The sequence below is a fragment of the Hippoglossus hippoglossus genome, chromosome 1 (assembly GCF_009819705.1).
Source record: "Hippoglossus hippoglossus isolate fHipHip1 chromosome 1, fHipHip1.pri, whole genome shotgun sequence".
NCBI lineage: Eukaryota > Metazoa > Chordata > Actinopteri > Pleuronectiformes > Pleuronectidae > Hippoglossus > Hippoglossus hippoglossus.
In genome coordinates this window covers 19,711,338-19,737,605 of record NC_047151.1, presented here as the reverse complement: position 1 = coordinate 19,737,605, position 26,268 = coordinate 19,711,338, and the positions used below count along the sequence as shown (strand labels likewise).

At 41.5% G+C, this 26,268-nt stretch overlaps 1 protein-coding gene across 1 annotated transcript in view; it reads left to right on the top strand.

The window, feature by feature from the left end:
• tbck (TBC1 domain containing kinase) overlaps positions 1-26,268 on the top strand; it is a 44,230-nt gene that overhangs the window by 9,502 nt on the left and 8,460 nt on the right. The window contains exons 20-24 of the mRNA XM_034587376.1: positions 880-965; positions 3,778-3,814; positions 7,741-7,902; positions 16,881-17,053; positions 24,890-25,053. Coding sequence (XP_034443267.1) covers positions 880-965; positions 3,778-3,814; positions 7,741-7,902; positions 16,881-17,053; positions 24,890-25,053 — 622 coding nt within the window. The remainder of the gene's footprint in view (positions 1-879; positions 966-3,777; positions 3,815-7,740; positions 7,903-16,880; positions 17,054-24,889; positions 25,054-26,268) is intronic.

Genomic DNA, 26,268 nt, shown 5'->3' with positions numbered 1-26,268 from the left:
ATAATCAAAAGAATAACAAAATATATGCATGTCAAGTCAGTCGTCAGTGTGTGGGATGTAGTGTACTTATGTTCACACCGGGGATCAGAGAGAGCATAGCTTAGATGAGGGGGTGGGATTTATCAGTTGCTTTTTTTCAAAGCCTTTCCAGGTTTTCAAGCCCCAGCTTTAAAGCAACACTATGTAACTTTTACTGAGCAACAGCGCCCTCTGCAGCCACACGTGGTGAGTAATTCTGCGATTTAGTGGTTTTCATGTAGAGAAAAGTCTATCGATGTGTTGACTGGTGCTCTGACTGCGGCGTCCCACTCTTTGAACTGAAACACAACTTAATGGTGGCTATTACCTATGATTCCCAGCTTCCTGAACCAGAGGAGCTCCCATTGTTACAAATACACCAAACTCTCTTCAGAATTCTTCATATTTAAAGTTTGCTCGATGTAAATTGGAAATAAACGCTGGTTTTCAATGACTTCTAAGTCTCTTTATCTGATCTACAGTTCAGCGTTACTCTTGAACTTGCTGGACCTGATTATAGTTACACGCTTCTCACAGGAGATAGTACCTGAGTAGGAACAGACACTCAGGCAGAGGAGAGGGAATGAAAGCGACACCTTTCTCCTTATTTCCATATGCACAAGTGAACCATCCAACTAATTTTGAAGCTGCAATTTTAAGGTTAAAAAAAGTTGCATGGTGTTGCTTTAAATCATCCTTTATTCGCTAAGTTCGTGTATGTTTATTTTATTTTTCAAATACCTTGTGCGTTCTTTTTCTTTAGTGTGAAGTCTTTGGTTGAAAACACTTTCTTTCAGATCTATGTTCACAAGCTGCCCAGTAGATTACACTTTGCCCTTTTTGCCTTTTTGCCTGATTCAGAGTACCTGACGGTCTTCTCCCAAATGATTGCCTTCCATGACCCAGAGCTCAGCAACCATCTAAATGAGATTGGCTTCATTCCAGATGTAAGTAATCAAGAGTGCACGTGCCCTGTCCCACCGACAACAATAAACATTAGTGGAGGACACAGTCGGGCATCACGTCTTTTATTGCAAGTTTACCTTTAATGGGAAGTCAGAGTTGGCTGGGAATTCTTCCAGTTTCTCGCTCCGCACCAGTGGCAAAGTAAATGCCCATCCATAGATCACTGTGTATACCTTACATTGTCATTGACATTTTTTTCCCCGCACCCTCCCATCCAGAATCTGTGGCCAGGGTCAAGTTCTCCCTATAGTCCAGCAGTGATGATTTATACAACGACTAAAGTCTGCCGGGCACACTTAATGATTGTCCTCTGCCACACTTACCTTATTTTTCTTACTCTGTGCCACCTCTCGCTGCCCTTCGCTTTCCCTCTCACAGCTCTGCTCCGACAGTGACAAGGTTAAAGTCTCCACGGTCTCTCTCGGGTTTCAGTTAGTGTGCTGATGAATGTGTGTCCGCCGTCCACCGGCTACTGGGACGTCATCCAATGAAAAGTGGGGTCTTTATCGCTGAGGAGTCAGGGATTTTTAACCCTCCTGCTCCTCGCAGTTTCTGATGCCTCAGCTCCTTTTTCTGAAGTGGTGCAAGTAATGCACAAACTGCCTGTCTGTTATAATTTAAACTGCTTGAAAAAAGATATTTAGCGAAGATACATGCTTGTTGCTCAAATGTCTATGTAGCCTAGGTTGGCTCTTCACGGTAAATCCTGCTGACTTGACACTTGCTGGGTTTACAATACAATCTTTGAGAGATTCTGGAGAGAAGGCAGGTTGCAGCCGACCACAGCTCCCACTTCAGGTCCTGGGTGATGAAGGTGTCCTGGACAATGATCCAAGTGTCACTTCTCTGTGACTCTGTGACTAAACAGATCTGTACAGGCTTATTATAGTGCTCCCTTTGGACCAGTCTGTTACATTCTCTGCATCTAAGTAGTGACTCTCTCAGACTGTCAATGTGGAATAACACCCAAATGTGCTTAAGATATTTTTTAATACAGTGTAAAAGTCATAGTAGGTGTACATTACATTCCATTCCATATCATTTAGCTGACGCTTTTATCCAAAGCGACTTACAATAAGTGACCAATTTATCTACACGATCTGGTATTTGCAGCAATCTTGGCAGTAAGGGAAGTTGAATGGAGTGTCACAAACGGGTTCCTTGCTGTTTGGGTGGGGCTACAACAGATTTGTCAACAGTCATAGTAAGTAATTATATATAAGAGCACTTCTCTGGAACTGTGGGGTGGCTGTTTAAACAATACACTTTATTAAAAGAAGAATTTGTGTCAGTTAGTGTCGCTCCAGATTTTGGTGGAATTTCAGGTCAACGGCTTTTCACAGGAATCTGCGGGCAGCACAGAAAACCACCAGGAACTGCCTGGAATTGCCGCAGGGTTCCAGTTTCTGGCAGTTTTACCAGCCTGAGAATGTTGGCAGTTGACCCCCCGGCTCCTAGGCCTGGGGGAGGCTTTCACATGTAAATGAAAATGCTGTGAGCTTTACAAGTGCAAATCAGGATAGTTTCACTCAGTGGTGCAGAGGTAACACCTTTTTCTAAAAGGTACTAACTTAGGTACCATCTAAAATATCTGGCGTGAGTACACCAGGCTTAAAATAAATATAAAATCTGAAATTCTAGCTTATATAGATTTCAACCAGGAAAGGAAACTTCTTATGCCTGTTTTTATTGCTAGGCCAGGATAATATTGGAACAAGCTTTGTTGACACAGCTTTCAAGCTTGATGTCAATCCCAGTAATTAGACTTTACAGACCTTTAATCCCCTTTTTCCTGTGTGAACTTCAGAGAGCACCCTGAACTGTTGTATCACTCAGGCAATAAAATCTGTCTGCCTTAAAAGATCAAATATCTCTGCAGTGTGAGATGGATTTTCAATTCACATGTATGCATATCACAACGTGGCAAGCTTCATATATGTTGTCTTCTCAGATAGATCTTATACAAGCATGCAAAACCACAAAGTAATCAGGCGGAAATGTTGTGGCGTTCAAGGTCTGCGCTCCAGTGATGCCACAGGCACAGTCGGATTGGATGTAGCCAGTGGTCTAATTCAGGCCATTTTCAATTTGGCCACCTCTCCTCTCCTGGGTCTGCCATTTACACCTACACTAATCCAATCTGGCCGGACTTGCAGTGCTGCTGCACAGCTGTTAAGATTGAGGCTGGAACTCGGGAGTGCTGTGGCTTGCTCTCCTGCTCATCACTCCCGGCCGCCGAGGAGGTTGTCTGAACAGTCCCCAGCTCCCCTGCAATTAGCTGTCAGTTAAGTGGCTGAGAGGAGCTGCAGTTATATCTTCTCCAGACCCTTTTGCTGCTGAGTGATACAGAGCCGCAGCGGCAGTGACCATCAATTGCCAGGTGTTGGAGCAGGTGGTTATTGATGGAGTGCGTGTGTACGGTTGTAGGTAAGTGTGTGTGTGTGTGTGTGTGTGTGTGTGTGTGTGTGTGTGTGTGTGTGTGTGTGTGTGTGTGTGTGTGTGTGTGTGTGTGTGTGTGTGTGTGTGTGTGTGTGTGTGTGTGTGTGCATGGTCTTTGCATGTCCTCCTGTGGAAGTGTGGAACGGGGAGGACGAGAGGAAGGAGGGATGACAAGATTGACACAATAAAATTCATTGTTTGTTTTCTCTCTTGTTGAATAATAACTGAACCAAAGCTGTTTACCCTTAAATGTTGTTTCTGTGTCTGACAAACCGACTATTACACACATATAGACACTGCATTACTTCACAAATGTGCTGTATCTTTATTCTTTTTTCCCTCTTTTCCGTGCAGCTTTATGCGATTCCATGGTTCCTGACGATGTTTACACGTAAGTAGCTTCTCCTTGTACTCACAGTGTGGATGCTATGCAGCACGGAGCACAATCCCAAACTTTTCAGAGGGTATTTTGAGTTGGAGCAGCGATAAAAGAGGCTGAAAAGGTCATCTGCTCCAGTATGGACACGTTCTGTCTTTGTGTGTTTTTTTTCTTCTCATGGTGACCTTTATTCCAGCCGCTAATTATTTCTATTCCTGAAGGCAAAAGACTCAAACACTCAGTCTTCAGATTTTTTACCAGCTCATCTTTATTTATCTGAAATATTTATTCATGTGAATAACAAAAAATAAAAATCACATCATCAAGATGCAGCTGCAAACATCTTAGATATTTTGAGAAACTAGATACTAACTCAGTAACGACTCACTAAGTTTTTCCAAAACTTCCAAATGCATCATAAGGTCTATATCATAGACTGTATGTTAAGATGGACGACATGACTGCTGCCCAAAAGTGAAGCCAAAGGGTCTTGATCACCCCCTGGTTGCTGGCTGCAGTATAAAATGTTTACCTCCTCCGTGTTAGCAGATGGGACATTGACCATAGTAAAAAGTCAAAGTGCGTGTCAAATAAATATTTCCCCCTAGGTGGTTTATGGATTTTTAGGTAGTTCTTATCTCACTGATGTTTGATCGAAGTGTGAATTTTCTCAGTCAATTTGAATTCAATAAAACAGGGTGAACCGTCATGATTTACAGCTTAGACTGACTCACGACATTTCTGGACAGTGGGAGGATGTTGAGACATGTCGTTCATCTTTATCTACAGTCTATGGTCTATATCAGTGGATGATCTGCTCAGTTATCACTGCACAGTAAATCATATGACAGGATACATGAGAAATGAGACAATGACACATTCATTTTCAGAGTTAATAGTTTTATGTATATGAAGCTTTAAAATCGGAAACAGAAAAACAGCTCTCACAAATGGATGATGGACTTTATATTGTAATTTTTCCAACTCAGAATCTGGTTTTATTGCCAAGCAGGTTTACACATACGAGGAATTTGTGCAAGTATAAAAACAAAAAACGAAAAAAATAGGAAAAATACTATAAGCACCAGGGGAGGGATTATGCAATACTAGAGACAGACTAGTAAACACAAGACACTGGATTGTGCAAAGTACAGATCTTTATTTACCACGGGAAGTGAAAGTGTCAAAGTGTCACAGTCACATAGAGACCAGGCCTTGTTGATCAGGTCAGCAGCAGTCTTGTGGCATGAGGTTTTAGTCCTGATTGCCCGCAGACTCCTGCCAAAGGGAAGTTGCTCTAAGAGTCCATGTCCAGGGTGGGAGGGGTCGGCCACAATCTTTGAGAGATTCTGGAGAGAAGGCAGGTTGCAGCCGATCACAGCTCCCACTTCAGGTCCTGGGTGATGAAGGTGTCCTGGACAATGATCCAAGTGTCACTTCTCTGTGACTCTGTGACTAAACAGATCTGTACAGGCTTATTATAGTGCTCCCTTTGGACCAGTCTGTTACATTCTCTGCATCTAAGTAGTGACTCTCTCAGACTGTCAATGTGGAATAACACCCAAATGTGCTTAAGATATTTTTTAATACAGTGTAAAAGTCATAGTAGGTGTACATTACATTCCATTCCATATCATTTAGCTGACGCTTTTATCCAAAGCGACTTACAATAAGTGACCAATTTATCTACACGATCTGGTTGTTGCAGCAATCTTGGCGGTAAGGGAAGTTGAATGGAGTGTCACAAACGGGTTCCTTGCTGTCTGGGTGGGGCTACAACAGATTTGTCAATAGTCATAGTAAGTAATTATATATAAGAGCACTTCTCTGGAACTGTGGGGGTCGCTGTTTAAACAATACTGATAACATTGTCTGGATTTTACAGTTCATCAAAGGTGATGTGAAAGGGGGGGGGCAATTCCAGGTGCTAACTTCCAGGAGGGTAAAAATAAAAAGCCTTTAATAAATATGGATTTAATACATTATAAAAATTCATCAGCACTTACTGGCGAGCTCAGGAGAACCTTGATGCCCATATTTATTAAAGACTTTATATCACTTCTGACGGGGTCACAAACATTACTCTGTTGTTGTGTTTCCTCAAAACTTCAAAAGCTTTTTAAAAATCAAAGAAAGAGAGAAGAGTTTGTGTCAGAAATATTCACAGTGAGAAGATTCGTGTCTACACATGCACTTCTCTAAAAGAGAAAACATCTGTTGACACTCACAAGTTTGTATTGGGGGTGTTGAAAAGGGGCTATTCAGTTAGTTTCATCCAGATAGCATAAGTTCAGATGTTGCACATTATTTTGATATATTTTGGATCAACATTCTTGCAGGACACATTCAGATGTGCAGAATGTAAATTTGTTTTTGTTTTTTGGTCGAACTATTTGATTAAATATGTCGGGTGGTGGGAGTCATGTGGTTTCTGATTACTGTGTAGTTTTTGAAAACTCTTGAATAAGAAAGATTACCAGGCCGTTGTTCTTGGATCTATATACAACAAAATATTACAGATTCCAGCAGTAATTGCAGGTATCAAGAAACATGGATGAGTCCACAGCTCACTTTCTGTGCTGCATGAGAGATTTTAGTTTTGGCTGGTGCACTTTGGCAGCTGATGGCAGCATTACGCTTTTATCTCTCCGCTGAGCACAGTGGGAGCTCTGAAATATGAGCACATTAAAAGGGGTCACAGATCATTGTAGCAAATTAAATCATATGCAATTAACCTCTATGGTGCAGCCCCCATCACAACTGTTTGAATAACTTTTTGCCTTCTTGATATAATTTTGGAAAGATTCATTAGGACTTTGCCTTAGTCTGCAGACTCTAACAGAGAAAACACGTGTGATCTACATTAATTGGAGCCAACTTCAAGTACTCCATCCATCGATTAATCTGAACCATGCACTTTGCAGATCATTTTCATTCTTTAGTTTAACACACACACTCTCTCTCTCTCACACACACACACACACACACACACACACACACACACACACACACACACACACACACACACACACACACACACACACACACACACACACACACACACAGAGACACAGACCACTCCCGGGGTAGAGGGTGTGAGGTGTGACCCTTTTACCCCTTATCCTCCCCCTGAGGCAGTGTGTGAGTCCAGTATTCAGGAGGTGCGTCTCTCTGACTGCTAATGTCTCCAATCCAATATGAGACAAGGTTGGAGGGTCATCTTCCATTCACATATAGACATAGACATAGACACACACACACACACACACACACACACACACACACTGCCTGTCACTCACATGCACCAGTGTGACTGCTGACTGCTAATGTGGTGCGGACCCTCTGAGGCATTTTCTCACCACTCCTGCTCTCTCAGTCTGCCTCAATTCAGCCACACTCCGCCCACACACCCGTCTGCTGCCGAGCATCCACGCTAACAAACCCTGACATGATATGAACAGGTGGGCAGCGCTAGTTGTCATACATAAATCTCAATTACAATTTCAAATGCTGAAAGTGATCTGACTGAAATAATATCTGCATACCTGTATTATCAGGATGTGGTTTTATTTGGCTCCAAATAACCTGCGCAGGTTTCTCGCTCCAAAGCCACAACAGCACCCACATAAAATATTTCCCCGCTGCCTTCCCCGCGCCAAATATCCCTCCAGGCAACCTTGCCAAAGCACAATTTTGCTTACGAGCTTGCCATTTCGTAGCCACAGAGCCACGTTAAGTAAAAGCGCTATGCACATGAAAATCATAATCATAATGTATGAACTGATGCCCCATTTCTCACTGTGTCCATGTTGAAAGCTTTTGTCCTGCCTGCAGGATCCTGTTGTGTGTCCCTGGAGGGATTTGTCTTTTTAGGCACTGTTGTTTTCAGTGATTTTGTAAAGTTCCTTTCTTGTATTGATTTCGTTTACATTTTGCAGATGTGTTTCCACTGCACAAGATCTTCCACCTGTGGGACACGCTGCTCCTGGGCAACTCCTCTTTCCCCTTCTGCATCGGTGTGGCTATTCTGCAACAACTCAGGGATCGTCTCTTGGCTAATGGCTTCAACGAGTGCATTCTACTCTTTTCTGACCTGCCAGGTGAGAATATGAGCTGGTATTTTACATCTTTGTCTATTACAGCCTGACTGATATTGGCTGACAATATTGTCCAATAAGAGACATAGCGGTATCAGTGTTTACATTTGCTGATGTCAGGTAATATGAAAACCTTTATTTTACAGAGTAAACAGTGCAGAAAAGACATCCATATATGTTTCTTACGTAAAAAAATTTTATTTTCTTAATTCATGTTGTATATACAGTATATGGTTGTATATGTTATCAAGCCTCAATTACATATCTTCAATATTTGGGTTTGTTAATGACATATAAGATATCATGTCCAATATGTCGGCTGATATATCGGTATCGCAATTTATTTATTTTTACTCCCTTATTTGCATCGCCCCCAAAAATTCATATAATTGGGGCTCTATTATTCACACGTTGTCTTTAATGTATCTTTCTTTTCAGGTGTGTTTTTCGTAATGTTCCTTGATAATTAACAAAAGGCCTACGTACTGTGCTTTTAGCTATAGTACCTCTGTAGTTTTAAACAAGTGAAAACCACTGTGTAAGGCCTGGTTTGAAGGTTGTCCATCCATACAAAACACAGACAATGCCTCCGAGTACTGAGCTGATGTGTATGAGTTTATGATATCCTCAAGCAGGCAGCTCTGCACTCCTACACAGACACACTCCCTCCTTGATGTGCTCTAGGGGGGCCACACTCGGCCGTGCATCTGTAAAACAGTCAACCGCTGCGCCCTGGGAATTGTCTCTCAGTGAAATCACAACCTCTATGGTCCTCCAGTGTTTTCATTACTCATCCTATTTTCAGAGCTCCATCTCCATCTTTAGCCTGCGAGGGCTGTTTGGCTATGAATCATTAAAGAAGATGTATTATTATTATGCTTTTTCTGTTTTTTTTTCTGTAGTGTGTTGTAGTTATTTTATTTTATTTTATTTTAAGTTATTTAAAGTTAAAAAGCCCAAAGTCCCCGTAAAAAATTCTGGAACCGCTCCCGATTTAAATATAAAGTATTTCAATATAAAGAGCCCATTCTAGGATAAAGAAAACAAACATTTGAATTTAGATGAAACACAGTAGTGAAAACATCATTAAGATTATTTCAATTTCTGCATATAGCTCCCTTTCACCTAAATATAAGAAACTGAACCTTTAACAAAACCAGGTAAAGCAAGAGCGGAGGTCGACTTTTCCTATATGCACTGGAAGTGGTTTACCAATCACAGCAGAGTGGGCCAGCTGGCCAATCAGAGCGGACTGGGCTTTATCAGGAGATGGGCCTTAAAGAGACAGGAGCTAAAACCAAGTATGTCAGACAGAGGCTGAAAAGAGGAGCTGCAGCAATGGACACTGAGGAAAGTGATGTTTTTTCTAAACATTACAGTTTGTAAACCTCTTCAAATATTAACTCAAATTTAAATTATCAACCTGAATATGAGCATAATATGTCTCCTTTAAAGTTAAGTGTCTGTCATGATCCAGAGAGGCTTAGTCTGACTTCTTCAACTCTGATTGCACCTACCTGATTTCCAAAGAAAAGACACTGGGTTTGTGTTAAAACTGCACAAATGTAAGGTGGTGGTGGGAAATAGCATCGGCAGCAAATAAAATTGTTAATGGCTTAATCCACTACGAGTGTTTTTTTCACACATTATTAAACGCATTATAAATTATAGTTATTTAACTTCTCATTACACCGCTAGTGAAATATCAGTGTAGTGCAGAACGAAGATGTGGGAAGAGCAGAGGTGGGGGGGGGGAAATACTGAAATGAAGTCTTTTAACTCAGCAGTTTGGTTGTTAATCCCTGCAGGTTTCAGTGCATTACTGGCAAGAGGAGCTATTCTGCCTCCTCTCCTAAATAGGAGACAGGAGGAGGGCTGACACAGAGACGAGGAACTCAGAGGGTTGATTCTAATCATACACGGTTGATGGAAAAGCAGGTTTATTAGCTTTGCTCTGTTGGTTACATATATTTCTTAAGTACTCTTAATAGGCTGTCTCCCGGTCCAAATGATTTTCAACATGGTCTCGGCAGACGCTGACACATTGTCTGATGGATTTTGCTATTTTTGTCGACTGCATATGCCGTACAGAGTGAAGACTCTTAATATGTGGCCACTTTACTGCTCCTGTTCACAAAGCGACTCCTTCAGCAAAGTATTGGTGACATAAAATCCGAGAGCAGCATTCATAATGTATGTCTTCAGAATGTCTTAGCCGCGGGTATAGCTCTCACAGTTTCCTTTAAAACTCTTTCCAAATACAGCTCATCCCTCTTTTTTTCTAGCTGAGCGGCAGAATGACATTGGGGTTTTTAAAACCAGCAGCAGGGACGATTTGTCCAAAAGGGATGCTGGAGCACTCTGTAAACTAAGGCCAGCAGCCTCCCCTCCTGCCTAAATTCAATGTTGCCATACTTCACTGTGTTTTACTGCCCGTAACCAACAGATTCATGTGATTGAGGCGGAAGGGGAAAGGACAGCCAGTTCTCCTTATAAAGGTAAAATATGTTGGCCTAGAGCTGCTGTCAGCTTCTTTGGCAAGGTTTCCTGAGAGTGGCGGCCTCTGCCAGCTTTTTTCTGTGTATCACTGCCAGCCTCATTATCGCAGCTTGTGTATACCTGGGTAGTTACAGTGTAGTATCTGGCAGTCTCTGCAAACTATATTAGGAATGTATTCTGGACTGTAGAGTGACCTCATACAGGGCTTGTTTACTTAAGATTCCAGCCATGTTCTGGCCCACACTCAGAATAGTTTCATTTAACTTGTTGCAGGCGCAGACTTAGCTGCTAAATCCAATCCAGTACCAAGCCGATCAACACAGCATTTATCACCTTTGCTAAATGGCAGTAGAGGTCTTACTTCTTTGTGCTTGTTAGTGTGTAATGTGTGGAGTTTATTTATTATATTCTTTAAGCTGTGCTGGCAGCATGACTCTGAGGATGGTAATTTCGGGGCTGTCAGTTTGTCCACCACCTTGGTCCAGATTGTTATTTCTCAACAACCAGTGAATGGAATTTCTTACAGATACTAATGATTCTGAGAAGATGAAACCATCTTGTTTTTAAAAAAAAATTAGGGTTGATTAACAAATGTGATTATGCTAACATGCTAAACTAAGACAGTGACCATTTAGAACATTTATTTTGAACTTTCTTGGTTGGTCCATGTCATATCAACTAACTTAAAGGAGGCGAGATTCATGATCTAGTCTGTAGCCAGCCACCAGGGGGCAACCAAGGCACTAAGGCTTCACTTTTGGTGAGCAGTCATCTTTCGCTGAGCCTCACAGAGCTGCTAGCATGGCTTCAGACTTTTTCCCTCCCTAAACCTTAACAGATGAATGATAAATATGTCCATATATCATTCATTGCACGTGATGCATAGAACTTCAATGTAAACAAGTTTGGCCTTGTTACATTATGCAAGTTATACAAGTCTCTGTTGTTGGAAGCAAGGTTTTGGAGGTCAGTGTGTACATCCATCTCACCACATTCATGATGTTATTAAATTACACACACACACACACACACACACACACACACACACACACACACACACACACACACACACACACACACACATAAAGCACATAGACTGTGAGTTATGGCAGATTTTTTGATTTGTGGTCCGCACCTGCTCCTTTCTGCCATAAGGCGAGCAGAATTGATGTCCTCATACAACTGAGTCTTGCATTCATTTGTTTCAGAGCAGACTCCACATGCTTGTAACTAAAGGAACTGCATGTGTGAGGCCAGAAAAAAACATACCCTGATGCTGGCTGGATGAAAGAAACTGAGATGGAAAATAGACTCAGTCTGGCAAAGGTAGCGCAAAGAGAAAGAGAAAATCAAAGAGAATCTTTTATCTCTCTACACGATATTCATGTACATGTTGTCTTAAAGGTCCAGTGTGTAAGATTTAGGTGAAAGGGATGTATTGGCAGAAATTGAATATAAAATAATCATAGTATGTTTTCACTAGTGTGTTTCATCTAAATTGTACAAATTGTTGTTTTCTTTATCCTAGAATGGGCCCTTTATATTTAAATACTTTATATTTACATCGGGAGCGGGTCCTATCTACGGAGGCTGCCATGTTTTCTGCAATAGCCCAAACTGGACAAACTAAACACCTTTTGAGTTTATATGACAGCTGAAGTCTACCACAGGTTCTCTTTCATGTTTGGAAGGGGAGGGTGAAGTGAGGGGTATTCAGCTGCAACATGCAACGTCACCACTAGATGTCACTAAATTCTACACACTGAACCTTTAAAGCGCTACAGGAAAGGGCAATTAGCAAACTTGTAAGTACTGTATTTACACATTAAAACATTATTTTCTTACTTTGCACAGTTCGTATCAGAAACACATCATCTCCGCTATTTTTGTCCATTCAAACCTGTGCATGATGTAAGCTTTACATAATGCTCATAACTGTGTCCATGCTAAAACGATAAAATCCTTGTATTATACGTTTTAGACTTAATTTAAGGTTCAGAGAGATGGATGAACTTTAAAAGATGCATAAGTAGGCTTGACATTTAGTTGTAAAATAAAAAAATAAAAAGTCGACTCTCCTTTTCCTGTGTGCGACTGTCAGAATAAAAACTTATCGGTCAGGATAACGTTACAGGACAGTGGCTCTTAAAGGATTCAGGTACACTCCTCTCTCTCTCTGCAGTAAATGGGGCCAGTGACAATAATTCTCAGTGACAAGCCTATTACACATAACACTGTGAAGTCTATAGTTGCCAATATTCTGACGCAAGAAGAGAGGTCTAGAGTTGAGGGAAGTGATACAGACTATGAGTAATGTTGAACCACTGGTAACCCAGAATATCAATATGTCAGCAGATTCGGAGACTATACACTGTGACTCATCATCCTGCTTACAACTTTCTCCTCACAACTATGTTCATGAAGTCTTCCTGACCCTCCACACCACCACAGAAGACTACATTACCTCTGAATTGTTTTCCATTAAGCTTTTCTGAATTATATTGTAGTCTTAAATGAAATTAAATGTGAAATAGGTAAGACCTGTGCTGCAACATTTTTCCTAGGAGCCAACAATTCATCTCAGCCTGTCTTTTTATTGCCAATTAATCTCATTTTGTGATTCTCATTTGCTTAGTCTTGTAGCCTCGAGCAATCTATAACTTTCTCCCGTTTGGAGACTTCATTGATTCACAATGGACCAGAGAGGTTCTCCGGCTGACAGGAGCCACGTGTTTACTGATGATACAGCAGCATTTGCCTTCACGGGACATTAACGTCCGTCTCAATGAGCAGAGCTGGGCACAGAACTGATGAGCTCCAGTTATAGATGTTTAGCTCTGAGAAAAACAACCGCAGGCTGCCGAGAGTGCTCATGGCAACGCTGCACCCCACAACACATTGAGAACATTGGCAGAAGGAGAAGCAGAACATCGATGTTGAAGGTTCAAGACTCTGTTCTAACGATCTAAGCTCATGGTCTAAAGCACATGGTGCAAGTGCATTGAGGGTGTGTCCACATTCATTTCTGCTGCTTTAACAGCTGAATAAAAGGTTGCTATGCCAGGCGCATCGTTCAAAATGGATTTACTTAGCCTCTTAATTAATTATGGGTGTGTTTAGTGCGTAACATGGAATAAACCAATCAGAGTGCCATCTCCCATTACCTTTAAAAGTCAGCTGTGCACCTTGGCAGATTGCTATTGTAATGGTGGATATAGTTGCACTCTGCACACAAACAAACCATCTGTAGATATGTAGGTGCATATTACTCTCTTAATACGTGATGTGCACTTAAAATAACTAAGTGAAAATACTGCAATACTATCTTAAGACCAGGACCATTGGTCCAAAGTGAAATTCCTTTCGATAGCAACAATGTGCCAATACTCCGACTGACAGCAGCTCGTTTTAGGAAAAACACGCTCATATGGCTGCAAGTGCCTTTGCTAACAACGTAGGTGGTGGACAGAAAAACGACAACCGTGTCAGCAAACTAGCAAAGACACATGCATTGTTCTTGGCACCACTGGTGTAATATAGGGCCCATAGTGATGAGAATGCATAACACATTTTTTACGACATATTTACATTTAATGATTTGGCTGATCATCCAGTCTGTAGCATTTTAATGTTTATGAGTGTATTAATAAATTCAATCCTAATTCAGGCAATTAACAGAAGAGGTTAGAGAGCCTGACTGAGTCACATCAATTGTACCCTGACAATATTGACCTGGAAACTTTTATCCTCTATTTTTGTATTTTATGTTAATTTTGCACATTTAGTTGGAGGTTACACGAGATGAACATGTTTCTTGCAAAATGGGTTCTAATTTGTAGATGGGCTGATTATCCCAGAAGTTTCTCATCATTTTAAATCAACCATTACGGTTTCTGTGTATATATTTTACTGGAATAAGCATGCTCAGCTCTCTGGTAACTAACAACTTAGGTGCCTTTAACTTTTCTAAAACCTACAGGAAATAAGAATAAACCCAAGATTAAGAATGGCGATAAGATGGTTTTACTCCTAAACCGAAAATTAGAGAGTATGTACCACAGCCAGGATTTCTGATTAGTTAAGACATATGTCTTAGAATATGATGTGGATAAATGAAAGCTCTTAACATGGATTGTAAGTAAAGAAATTATTATGGTTACTTTTTTTTAAATCTTATACGTGCAAAAATGAAAACGTATCCATTGAGGTTACATCAGAGCACAGATGCCGCACAAATAGCTGTGCACCTACTCTTCAAAGTTGAGTGAAGCTTGACTCAGCAGCAGAACCCTGCATTGGATAATCAGTTGTTGTTGCCATCGTTGTGATTACGGTGTTGTCGTTGATGAGACCCAGTCGCCAATGCTCAAGATCACTGATCGCTTGTTTATTCAGAATTTATCAACATTGAGTGTATCAAGTGTCCAAATCCCTTAACCCTTGGGCCCTAAACAATACACATGCCAAGTGTGAAGTTGATAGGATGAATTGTTTCCACATTTGATGGACAAACCCCTGGACAATAGCTTGTCACTTCCTACTCTCATGCTATAGATGTAATCATGGTTTACAATTAATGGGAGAAGGGGATTGTCACAAGTACTGATGGTTCGCTTTATACTCTGTGGGTTGACAGTCAATAGTAATTTCCCTGATTTCATGGTGTATTTGTTTTAAAACAATAGGACGGAACATTGTAGTTCAACAGATTTTCCCAATTTACTCAAATTCACTGACCTCTTTCATCTCTCTCATTGTCGGCCCTTTCTTGCACCACGGTCCAATTCCGCAAAGCCCCCGAGTCCCTCTTAACTAATCATGCTATTCTACTATTTATGGCAACAAGTGGCAGCCCACAATCAACGCCTCTGCATAATTACCAAAATGTAATTTTGTCTTGACTAAAAAGAAAAATTACTCATCAACGGAATTGGCTGCAGTGCAGTGCCCAGCTGGGCCCAGGCCTTGTTAAAGCAGCCATCAATCTCCTCTTCCTCATTCCTGCCTCTTTTAGCAGAGGGAGTGATTGCATGCAGCATTTGCCGCCCTAGGGATGGAAAATGTGTTTCCCTGCGAGCCTGTTGGGGAGGAATCTCAGACCACCAGTGTGTTTTTCACTGGAATGAACCTTGTAACTGAGTCTGTGAGGTCCCAGCCCACGAGAGCTAACAACCCCCATAACCTTGACTCTGCTGTGGGACAGAGGGGGGAGGCGAGGGGGAAGATGCATTCATGTAATTTCACTTGAGCCTGACCCAGGTGCAGGTCACACCAAAGAGCGGTAATTAGCCAGTCTTGCTTTTTCTCCACAAAAAAGGGGGGCGTGAAAGAGGGAGGCTGTCAGTGTGAAAGAGCGCGATGGTAGGAATTCCTAATTTACCCAAATCCTTGGCTAATCCACTGAGTCCCGCTCTCTAATCCGCTCTATTCTCAATGTGAGGAGCAGGAGAAGGATGGATACTGCTGGATGAGGCATAAGCAACAAAGAAGAGACATTTCCATTTTCCAGTGAAAACTTATTTCGGGACAAGAGCTCAGACGAGGGACGGCAGCAAAATGACGGCCAGTTATTAGTTATTAGTTATAGTGTTGCTGTCACTGCTGGATGATTTATAATTATTAATGGCAGCAAAATGCCAAGGTCAAGCTAGTCAATTCTACAACTAATCCTCCCATAAAACATTTATATAATCTCCTTAGCTTTATGTCTGATTCAATGGATAGAATCCCCTTTTTTTATATTCCCGTGCTTCTTTAGTTTTTTCATCTCATTCATTCTTTTTCTCACTCATCAGTTAAACGATTCCTAAAGTAAAATGTTGTCAGGGGTAATTGAGAATTAAGAGATTAGAAGAATACCCCCTGTTCTGAGGCTCTAAGTGAAATGTCGTCAGAATTGCTGAATGAATTGCCATTAAATTTAATACAACAATTATGTCCTCAAGGAATTCTCATAAACTTAATGGTTCCGTAACTTTTTATTTGGCGCTGCCATCGGGACAAATTTTTATTTGACCAGTACCTAAAGTCTTGTGATGTAAAAATGTCCTAGCTCCATCCATCTATCTATCCATTATCTGTAATGCTTATCCTTTTAAAGGTGGGGGGGGGGCTGGAGCCAATCCCAGCTGACATTGGGCTAGAGGAGGGGTACACCCTGGACAGGTCGCACCTTAATAATACATACATGTCTTATTAAGAATAGATATTGACTGATATGGGTTTATCAATGGCCCATATGTAGAGAGCAGGGTGGTTGACTACAGACACATAGTGCTGTTTTTATATTGTTGATTTAACTTTTTGTAGTAAATAATAATTATAAACACAAAGTCGTTTAACTTCATATTTGTCTACTCTTCAAATCCATGAAAACTGTGATATCAGGACCACTATGTTTTTTATGATGTTTTTCTGGAGTAGCTCCTACATTTGGCAAGTCACATTTTTGCTGTTTTGCTTCTGTCGCTTTTCTCGCACAGAAATTGACATCGAGCGCTGCGTCCGTGAATCCATTAACCTCTTCTGCTGGACGCCAAAGAGCGCCACATTCCGACAACATGCTCAGCCGCCAAAGGTCGCTGGCGACAATGGCTTTGGAAAAACGGCAACATACTACTCATCTGACTATCAGGACATGCCCAGGACAGACCTGGTGAGTTTTAACACACATACACACACACAGACCCAAACACTTAAACTTTAAAAAGTCCACAAGTGATGTGAAGTGAAACTGAAAGTTGACCTTCCTTGCTTTCAAAGCTTTGCGTGGAATGTGTTAATGCATGTTTCAATGAGGAAGTATTCTTTTATTCTTTTATATTTTATTTCCTGGTCTTTGTTCCTGGTGGTTTTTCCTCCCCCATTATCTATGTTTTGGGCATTTCCTGTATTCATGACATTGACGACTTATATCGTAATCTCAGGTCAGCTGTGTCATTCAGGGTTCATTCAACCCAGCACGCAACAAATGCTTAGTTGAAAATATACTTTGGAGACAGAAAGTCTCTAACAAACCCTGAAATAAATAATAACTCTTTAAATTTCAGCTTTGTGATACAGATTTTTGCCTGCAGCTTTATTAAATATTTATTAAATGTGCATCATCTGCAGCTGGTTGAAGTTTTAAGGGAGAGTTTCCTTCTCAGATAGTTTCTCTTTGTATAATTCCCAAATTTAACACATTATATTGGCGTCATCCACTTTGGTTTTGAGTTGCTTCTTCCATCCTCTGGCTATAGTTGTTTTCAGACATGACCTCTGGGTAAAATCTGGAGAATTTGCCTTTCACACATGCACAACACAACGGTAGGAACTCTCCCGCGTACAAAACAGCAAGAGGTTGAGCAGCCGGGTGCAGCAGAGAGAGGCAGGAAGTAACGTATTAACTCCACTGCGGAGATCACGTGATTTTGTTTACATCAACGTCGTCAGCTCTTGTCACCACACCTCTCTTCAGATCTTCGTCTGTGTCTTCTATGTGTATGTCGCCACTTTTTCACCGGGACATATTTGTTTTCTTTTTTTCATTTTTGCATCTGTCGCATGTTAGAAGCTACATCAACACCCCCCCCCCCCCCCCCCCCCCCCCCCCCCCCCCCCCCCACACACACACACACACACACACACACACACACACACTCGCAGTGATCCTGATGTGTTCACATATCGAATTGGAGCATTGCAGCTTCAGTCTGTAAAGTGGCCAAATATTGATTTGTCTAAAACTGCATTCTCTTTACAAATACCACTGGTCAAAATATGTCATAAATAAAGTAAAACTTTATTAATATAGCACTTCTTACAAATTGTTTTTGTTTTAAACAAGATACGTTAGGTTAAATTAGATTCATTTGTCTGATGCTTTGTGCATAACCCTTACTAACAGCTTTTTTATAAATAAAGTTATTATTCTTACAACTTCCACAGGAGTAAGTGCTAAGATACAGGAATGCAGATATATGAGCAATTAACACAGCAAATATGTATACTAACAAACCAGCGTAAAGGGTGGTAATACATAGCTGTGAGGAGTGTTTATTGATGTGATGCTGTCTTTCATACAGGCCTTTTGTCTTTGTTTAGTTTTTGTGGCACAGCCCTGTTTGCCTTTCACACCTGAATGCATCGTGTCCAGAAAGCTCACAAACACTCTTGTCAGCCCTATCTGCTGTGTGCCCAAGTGATTGCTGTAATCTTTCTCATTCAGCCGAGGCTCATTTGTATGGGCGGTGGCATTGATCCATGGCCGCATCTCTCTGCACCCCACCTCTTCCTCGGAAAACGTTCAGGCAAGGGTGCGTTGTGCTGAAATGTCACTCTCATCACCGGAGTGACCACAGACACACACACACACGTACAATATAATATATTTAAGTGTAGATTAGAATCCAGAAAGTAGGTTGAATCAATATAGAAACCTCTCTGCTGATTTCTAATTATGACAGATTAGTGTTAAATGCCAGGAAATAGGATTCTACAACCTATGTGTGAGAATGCGTAAATTGCTAAATTGTTCTGTAAAGCGCTGACGCAGACCCCCTATAGAAACATCCTCTTACATACAATCACAGAAGCGGTTAGCAGTATTTGTAAAAGTATTTGTTGATGAAGTGTCTTTCGTCAGATTACTTGGATGTGTTTTCTTAAATTGAAGTGCATTGAGCTCTTTAGCCATGCATACCTTGCATACACTGCAGCAGGAAGCTCTGTCAGCAGGTTCTCAGCCCTGGTAGTGACATCCATCTCATTGGACAGCTGCTGTCCCGTCGCTTTGGTCTGAGTGAGTGAAAAGGAGAAAACAAACTCCTTGTTTCTCTTTTCTCTCGGTCACTAATAAGCGAAAAATGTAAACAAATGTATTGTCTCTTAATTAAATGGCTTCTCTTTCATCAGTCCATGGCATGAATTTAGGTCATTTAAACTTTGTGGATCTAGTAATGTCCTTCGTAATAATGGCATTCACTTCATTGTGTATCTGTAGCCTGTTATATTGAGGGGAAGTCATAGTAAGCAACTATTGGGTGGTAATAGCCGGTTTAATATTTTCCCACATGTATAAGTTTCCCACAACTAAACACCCGGATGAATCTGTGCTTTCTCCAGCCAGGGCATTTATGGGCTGGTGTTAGTTTGGTGCAGGAAGTTGTCATGAACAGTGTATGCTTTGAGTACATTAAAATAAATCATGCGGCCGAGTGCACAGGAGGCTGGTGCCGTTCCCTGTGGAAGAGCAGATGTTTTACTCAGCGTCATCTAACAGCTGGCAGAGCTCATATTTCATTGATTGCAGAAATGGAGGTCCATGAGTAAACAGGAATGTTCCCCGGTTCAAATTTGCCGCTGTATTTGGGCGCCACATGTTCCGGTGAAGATGTGAAACTGTGAGTGAGTGGAGCATTCCCAATTAGATAAGGGCCATTATCACAGCAGACATTTTGACTTGTCATAGTTGGACAGTGAGACATGATAGTGAGACAGTGGGCCAACAAAATACCAGCACCGTGAAACCGAAGCAGCTAAATGGAAAAAGAGCCATTATTCTTTTTGTTATTACCACCTGTGCTTTTCCTTCTGTGACATGTTAAAATGTGTGCTATGAAAAAGCCTTTGTTTTGAATTGGAAAAAAAACAGTGTATTAAGTCGTATCTCGCACAGAGCTCAGGCATAATCACACAAACACATCTATTACATTCATTTATTCAGTAACCAGATGCAGCTTTCTGGCTCATAATTGTTAAAAACCAACTTATGTATTTTTTACATTTACATTTTTCATTTAGCTGACGCTTTTATCCAAAGCGACTTACAATAAGTGCATTCAACCATGGGGGTACAAACCCAGAACAACAAGAATCAAAAAAGTTAAATTTCTTCAAAAAAGCAAAACTACAAAGTGCTATAAGTAAGTGCCATTTAAGTGCTACTAGATTGTTAGTTTAAAATTTTATTCAAGGTATAGTCGGAAGAGGTGTGTTTTTAGTTTGCGGCGGAAGATGTGTAAACTTTCTGCTGTCCTGATGTCAATGGGGAGCTCATTCCACCATTTAGGAGCCAGGACAGCAAACAGTCGTTATTTTTGATGAGTGTTTAGCTCGCAGTGAGGGAGCAACAAGACGATTGGCAGAAGCAGAGCGGAGTGAACGGACTGGGGTGTAACGTTTGACCATGTCTTGGATGTAGACTGGACCCGATCCGTTTGCAGCACGGTACGCAAGTACAAATGTTTTGAAACGGATGCGGGCAGCCACCGGTAACCAGTGAAGGGAGCGGAGGAGCGGAGTAGTGTGAGTGAATTTAGGTTAAAGACCAGTCAAGCTGCTGCATTCTGGATGAGCTGCAGAGGTCGGATGGCACTAGCAGGTACCTGCCAGGAGGGAGTTACAATAGTCTAGGCGTGAGATGACCAGGGCCTGGACCAGAACCTGCGCCGCCTTCTGAGTGAGAAGGTGGCGTATTCTCCTGATGTTGTACAGCATGAATCTACAGGAACGTGTTGTTGCAGTAATGTTTGCAGTAAGGGAGAGTTGACTGTCGAGTGTCACACCCAGGTTCCTAGCAGTCTGGGTGGGGGCCAACACATATAACTGTCACAAAGCTAAGCAAGATAGGAAATATCAAAACTACAGTCATATTTCAGTTAACAACATCAAAGGTTAGGGTTAAGGTAAGGTAATTTTTCTCAAATCCTGACCTCAATTATACTATTTTGCTGCTTTCTCTGGCTGCAAACTTAGCACATAATGTGAGTTTTTTTTCCGGGCTCAGTGCGACGGACAGACAGATGGAAGCATTATGTTTTCGGTTTGTCCGTCTGTCCGTTGCATTTTCGTGAAAGCAATTTCTTGGGCGACCTTGATGGAGATGGACACAAACACTCACTTGGACTCAAAGATGAACTGATTATAATTTAGTGGTCAAAGGTTGAAGGCCAAGGATACTGTTTTCTTCCTAAGTGCACATTGAAGGGCACATAGTGAACATATTTCACATTTTGTCAGATACTGACTCTGTGACATTTACCTTGGGTGCCCACCTTGAAACTCTGGTGATTGCAAAGATCGTCTGTGCTGCAGGCTGTGTGAGAGCCATCCACGTTCTAAACTTTGTAGCTTCTTTGCAGCAACAGCATTGTCTACTGACAAGGCTGCAACGTTGTGTCCTATTGGCTGATTAATTTGAGTCTGTCATTGGTTTCTTTCACTTAGACACTGCAGAACCAGCCAATCCCAGCTGACATTGGGTCAGAGGCTGGGTACAACCTGAGCAGGTGACCAGCCTATCGCAGGGTCAACATACAGAGACAAAAAAAACATTCACCCTGACATTCACACCTACGGTCGATTCAGTCTCCAATTAACCCCAATCTGCATGTCTTTGGAGGAAACCCACACAGACACAGGGAGAACAAGCAAAATCCACACAGAAGACTCCGGCCAAACTGGGATTCAAACCATAAACCTTGTTGTGAGGCAACAGTGCTAACCACTGCCAGCCAGAACCTCAAAGTGTAGTGGTTCACAGATAACTTATATTTTGCCAAAAAAATTAAATAAAAACCCAAATGGTTATAAACTGCAACGTGACCGGTTGTGAAGTGCTTTCACTGTATGTTTTAGAGATTATGCTCAAATACCACAGACTGTGTTGTTTGATATGTGAATATTTCAGCAATCACACAGTTTGAAGGCTCTTTAAATGAGTCATTCAACTTCTCTCTAAGCTTTTTTTCTAAGCTGCACAACACTGTAGTCCCCAGTTCAATATGTTATGTGACAGGATTTCTTTCTGGCAACTGTGACAACCATGAGCATTTGCGCACACGCACATGCACGCACGCAAGCACACACACAGCATTTGTGTCTGTTTATCAGCAGCTCCAGTTTGGGCTCATCACTGTCAGGCCAGTGAAATGTGAAAGTGTCATTAAGCCATTTTTTCGGCTGGCACACACTGCTCATCATGACATTTAAGTCGCCACACAGTGCTCCATGAGCCCCAGGCAATCACAGGCTGCATATTTTACCCATTTCTGTCAGAATATTGTATGTGTTTGGATATATATACACAGTATATGTGTACTGTATATATGTGTGTGTGTGTGTGTGTGTGTGTGTGTGTGTGTGTGTGTGTGTGTGTGTGTGTGTGTGTGTGTGTGTGTGTGTGTGTGTGTGTGTGTGTGGAGAGAGAGAGACATCATTTGGTTTTACTGAAGTAGATCTAAAGGCTCGTCATTGCTGATCAGCTCACATGAGCCCAACCAAGTAGATGAGAAAATCCAGCTCTCCGTTATTGCCCATTGTCCTCATCCAGGTTTAGTACACTCAGACAGTGCAGTCCAGTTAAATACAGCTTAGCACTTAGGACAGGACCCTGGGCAATGGAATAGAACCTCTGTTCCCATAGAACATTACAGTCTGCTGCCCACTGTGATGTCACGTAATGTTTTTGAACTGCTGTTTTGAAGCCTCAGTAGAAGAGAGAATACAGGTTTCAGGCACTTCAGCCACATTGGCTTCACGTTCCGGACCCAGGGTTTACATCCATTGTTAAATAAAGTCCATGCATCAGACGAACCTATAGGTGTTTACGTATAATAAGTCAGGATCTACTACTAGGGTGACAGTGGCACAGATTGTAGAGCAGTTTGGCTCATATTTGGTACAAATGTTCAGTTGGACTCATGGATAAACTGATTAGAATTTGGTCGTCAAAGTTCAAGGTCACTGTGACTTTACAAAAAATGTTTTTGTATTTTTGAATGAAATGTCTCTGAAACATCTTGAAGGAGTTTCTTCAAATTTGGTACAAACCTTTGCTTGGGCTTGGACTAGTTTTTAGTGGCCAAATATTAAGGTCATTATGACCTCATGTTCTTATGAACGTGGTATATCAGGAACCCTTATAGGGAATGTCATTACATGTGGCACAGACTCAAGGATGAACTGATGACTTCACAAACCCTTCCTTGCCTCGTGTACGTGTTATCGTCTTGACAAAATCCTTTCAAATTTAGACTCACAAACTAACTGATTAGAGTTTCATATCCAGAATTCAAAGGTCAAGGTCACGGTGGCCTCTCAAATCCTGCTTTTAGTCTCTTTAACGTGATGACAACCATCTGCCTTTAGGGGAGTTCTTAAAATTTTGTCACATGGACTCAAAGATTAACTGATTATATTTCAGCAGTCAAAGGTAAAGGTAAAAATTACCTCCTGAGTCTGGAATTTTTTTTACAGGTATGTAGACTGAAACTGCATGGTGGGCGGAGGCAGACAACTGCAAGGTGGTAATTCTAGTTTCAGATGTGATATTGATCTGGATGATGGAACGATTGTGGGGGCGGGCATGGAGAGAGAGGTGTGGAGATGGCCCATGAGATCAGTAGCTGGTGAGTTGATTGGCACAGCTGGTGCGTGTTGATTAATCACACTCTCGGCAGCCAAACACAACAAAGACAGACGGCCACGCCAGCCCGTTGGATCGTGTGTGTACCGAACGACTGGAAATATGTTGAGTTTATGCAAAACGTTTGATTGTATACTAACTGCTTTATACGCCATTAAGTAGGGTGATCATTCAACATTGCATTGTACTGTTTGTAAAATCCTGGTGGAGCAAACTGTCTTAAAAGTTGTGGAGTAGATGAACTGTTTTAAGTAGCATGAACTTGAAATACTCAAGTGTGCCACAAGTGCAGTGCTTGAGTAAAGGAACTAGCTGCCTAGAGACGTGCAATAAACTCCGGATAATGTCCGTAAGTAGGATTTCTGTGTTGTTGTGTGTGACTGATCTGAACGGAGAATCTCCTGCTATGTTCCTCATGCTTGAAAGATAAATTCCCGAGAAAGTTTGAAGTCAAATGTGCCGACATTCTCTAGAGTTCATGTCTGAAAAAGGCTTTAGATTCTTTAAACCATTATATACACTTTTGCAGCTTATTAGAAATTTACTTGAAGAGTTAACTAACGACTCATTATCACAATCCATTTGTTTGAAAGGACACTGTGTAAAACCGTTGGCATCTTCATTTTTTTGCTTAAACTGGTTCAAGGGCATCTGGGAATCACAGAGGTCCACTACTGGCTCACTAGTGTAGACCAGGGTTCAGTCCCCTGCAGCCATGCCTCTGGCTGGGTGCTTTAATGAACCCATTTGGCAGTGCAGGTGGAACTCATGTTCTGGCTGCTGCTGGTGGTCATTTGTTGTGCTCTCACAGCTGCAATCCTTTTTTTATGGTACTACATATTAAAAGTCTGCTATGAGTCAATGGGATGAACTGTCACAAATATCATTAATGGAGAGGAGATTGTGAAGTATGTGACAATTAGGCCTTACTACTGACCTCCTGATTTTAAATAAACAGTTATATCCAATCCAATTCTTTCTGTTTCTCTTGTGGTATACTTCTCCAAATTCATTTTTCTCCGAAAGCGTTTGCTCATATGTTCTCCCTTGTGATCTGATGTCTTGTGACTTCCACTCTTGTAGTCTCGGGATCCTCTGGCGCTTTGTGACCTGAAGAAAGAAGTGTCCCCCAGGGTCTCGGCTGAGGACCTGATTGACCTCTGTGAGTTGTCATTGGCTGGCCCTGCCAAGAGGACTAAAGCCGGCAAGCCCAAAATCATCGCTGTCGACATTCGCAATGTGGAGGAGTATCCTTACCATTCCTGTGTAGCTATGAAATAGGAAATATGGAGACTGACTATAAAAGATCTGACAGCAATAGTAAATCATCTGCATTACAAATATTATTGGGAACCATAATATTAACATGTTTGGTGGGATTGTGTTAGAAGCTGTAAAAAATCTTTAAAAGAGATACTAATAAAACATGTAACAGTACTCTACCATCACCAGCCCCTTAGTTTACCATGTAAATTAATTGCAGTGGGTTGAGGAAACCTTTGCTCTTCAGGTGATTGGCTCTGCATCACATGAATACTAAGACTTTTTAGTCTATAAATTCTGTCACTCGATGCTGCACACGTGATGTTCATACAGCTCAGACCTTTCATAGTTTCCTGCAGTTTCTTTGAGACTTTTCAGCTCCGCAATTTCTTTTTTTTTTTTGTTCGGTCAATGACACATGATAAAATAAACTTTTCACAACCACTACAGCAAGCAAAGCTACATCACCACAATTCAGGTTCACTTTCCGCCCAGAATGAGAAATGCTGTTGAGTATCATAGGGGTGTGGGCTGATGCATCATCAAAATGACCAGAAAACATATCCGTTGGCTGCTTTGGAAAGTGGCCGACTATGTCTTCAGATTTGAACTGTTCCACCTTTCACAGTTTACACAGTTGCCCTTTTCTTTTCACATATGCACCTCCTCTGTTGAAATTATGAAGGATCTGTGGAGTTTAGTGCGTGTCTGAAAGCAGCTATACAAATTGAGCCTAGCATTTGCTCAGGCAGGCAACGAACTAAAGCTCAGCTCACCTGACAGCTACAGCAGCTGATCTCAAAGCCATCTCACATCAGCTGATTCCCTTCCATGTTGCAAAACTCAAACAAGGCGGCTTGTTGCTTCCTCTGAAACCCGTTTTGCTTCTCTCTTTTTCAGACTTTGTTTAATTTATTCTGTGTCATTTGTTACTGATGTCTGCCCTGTTCTGTTCCCTTTTGGGGTCTTGGTGCCACTCTCCCTGCCTTCAGCTTTCCATGTAGGCATATGGAAGGATGGAGAGGTGTGCTATCTCTGTCTCAGGTTTTGCACGTATGCAAGGGGAAGGGCAGAGAGTTCCCAGAACAGAGCCATACCGCAAAATGGAAATTATGCAGACGCAAATTTGTTTTATTTTACTGAAATACATTTCCCTGCATATTTCTTAAATAAAACATAAAAATTCTACTGTTTGCCAT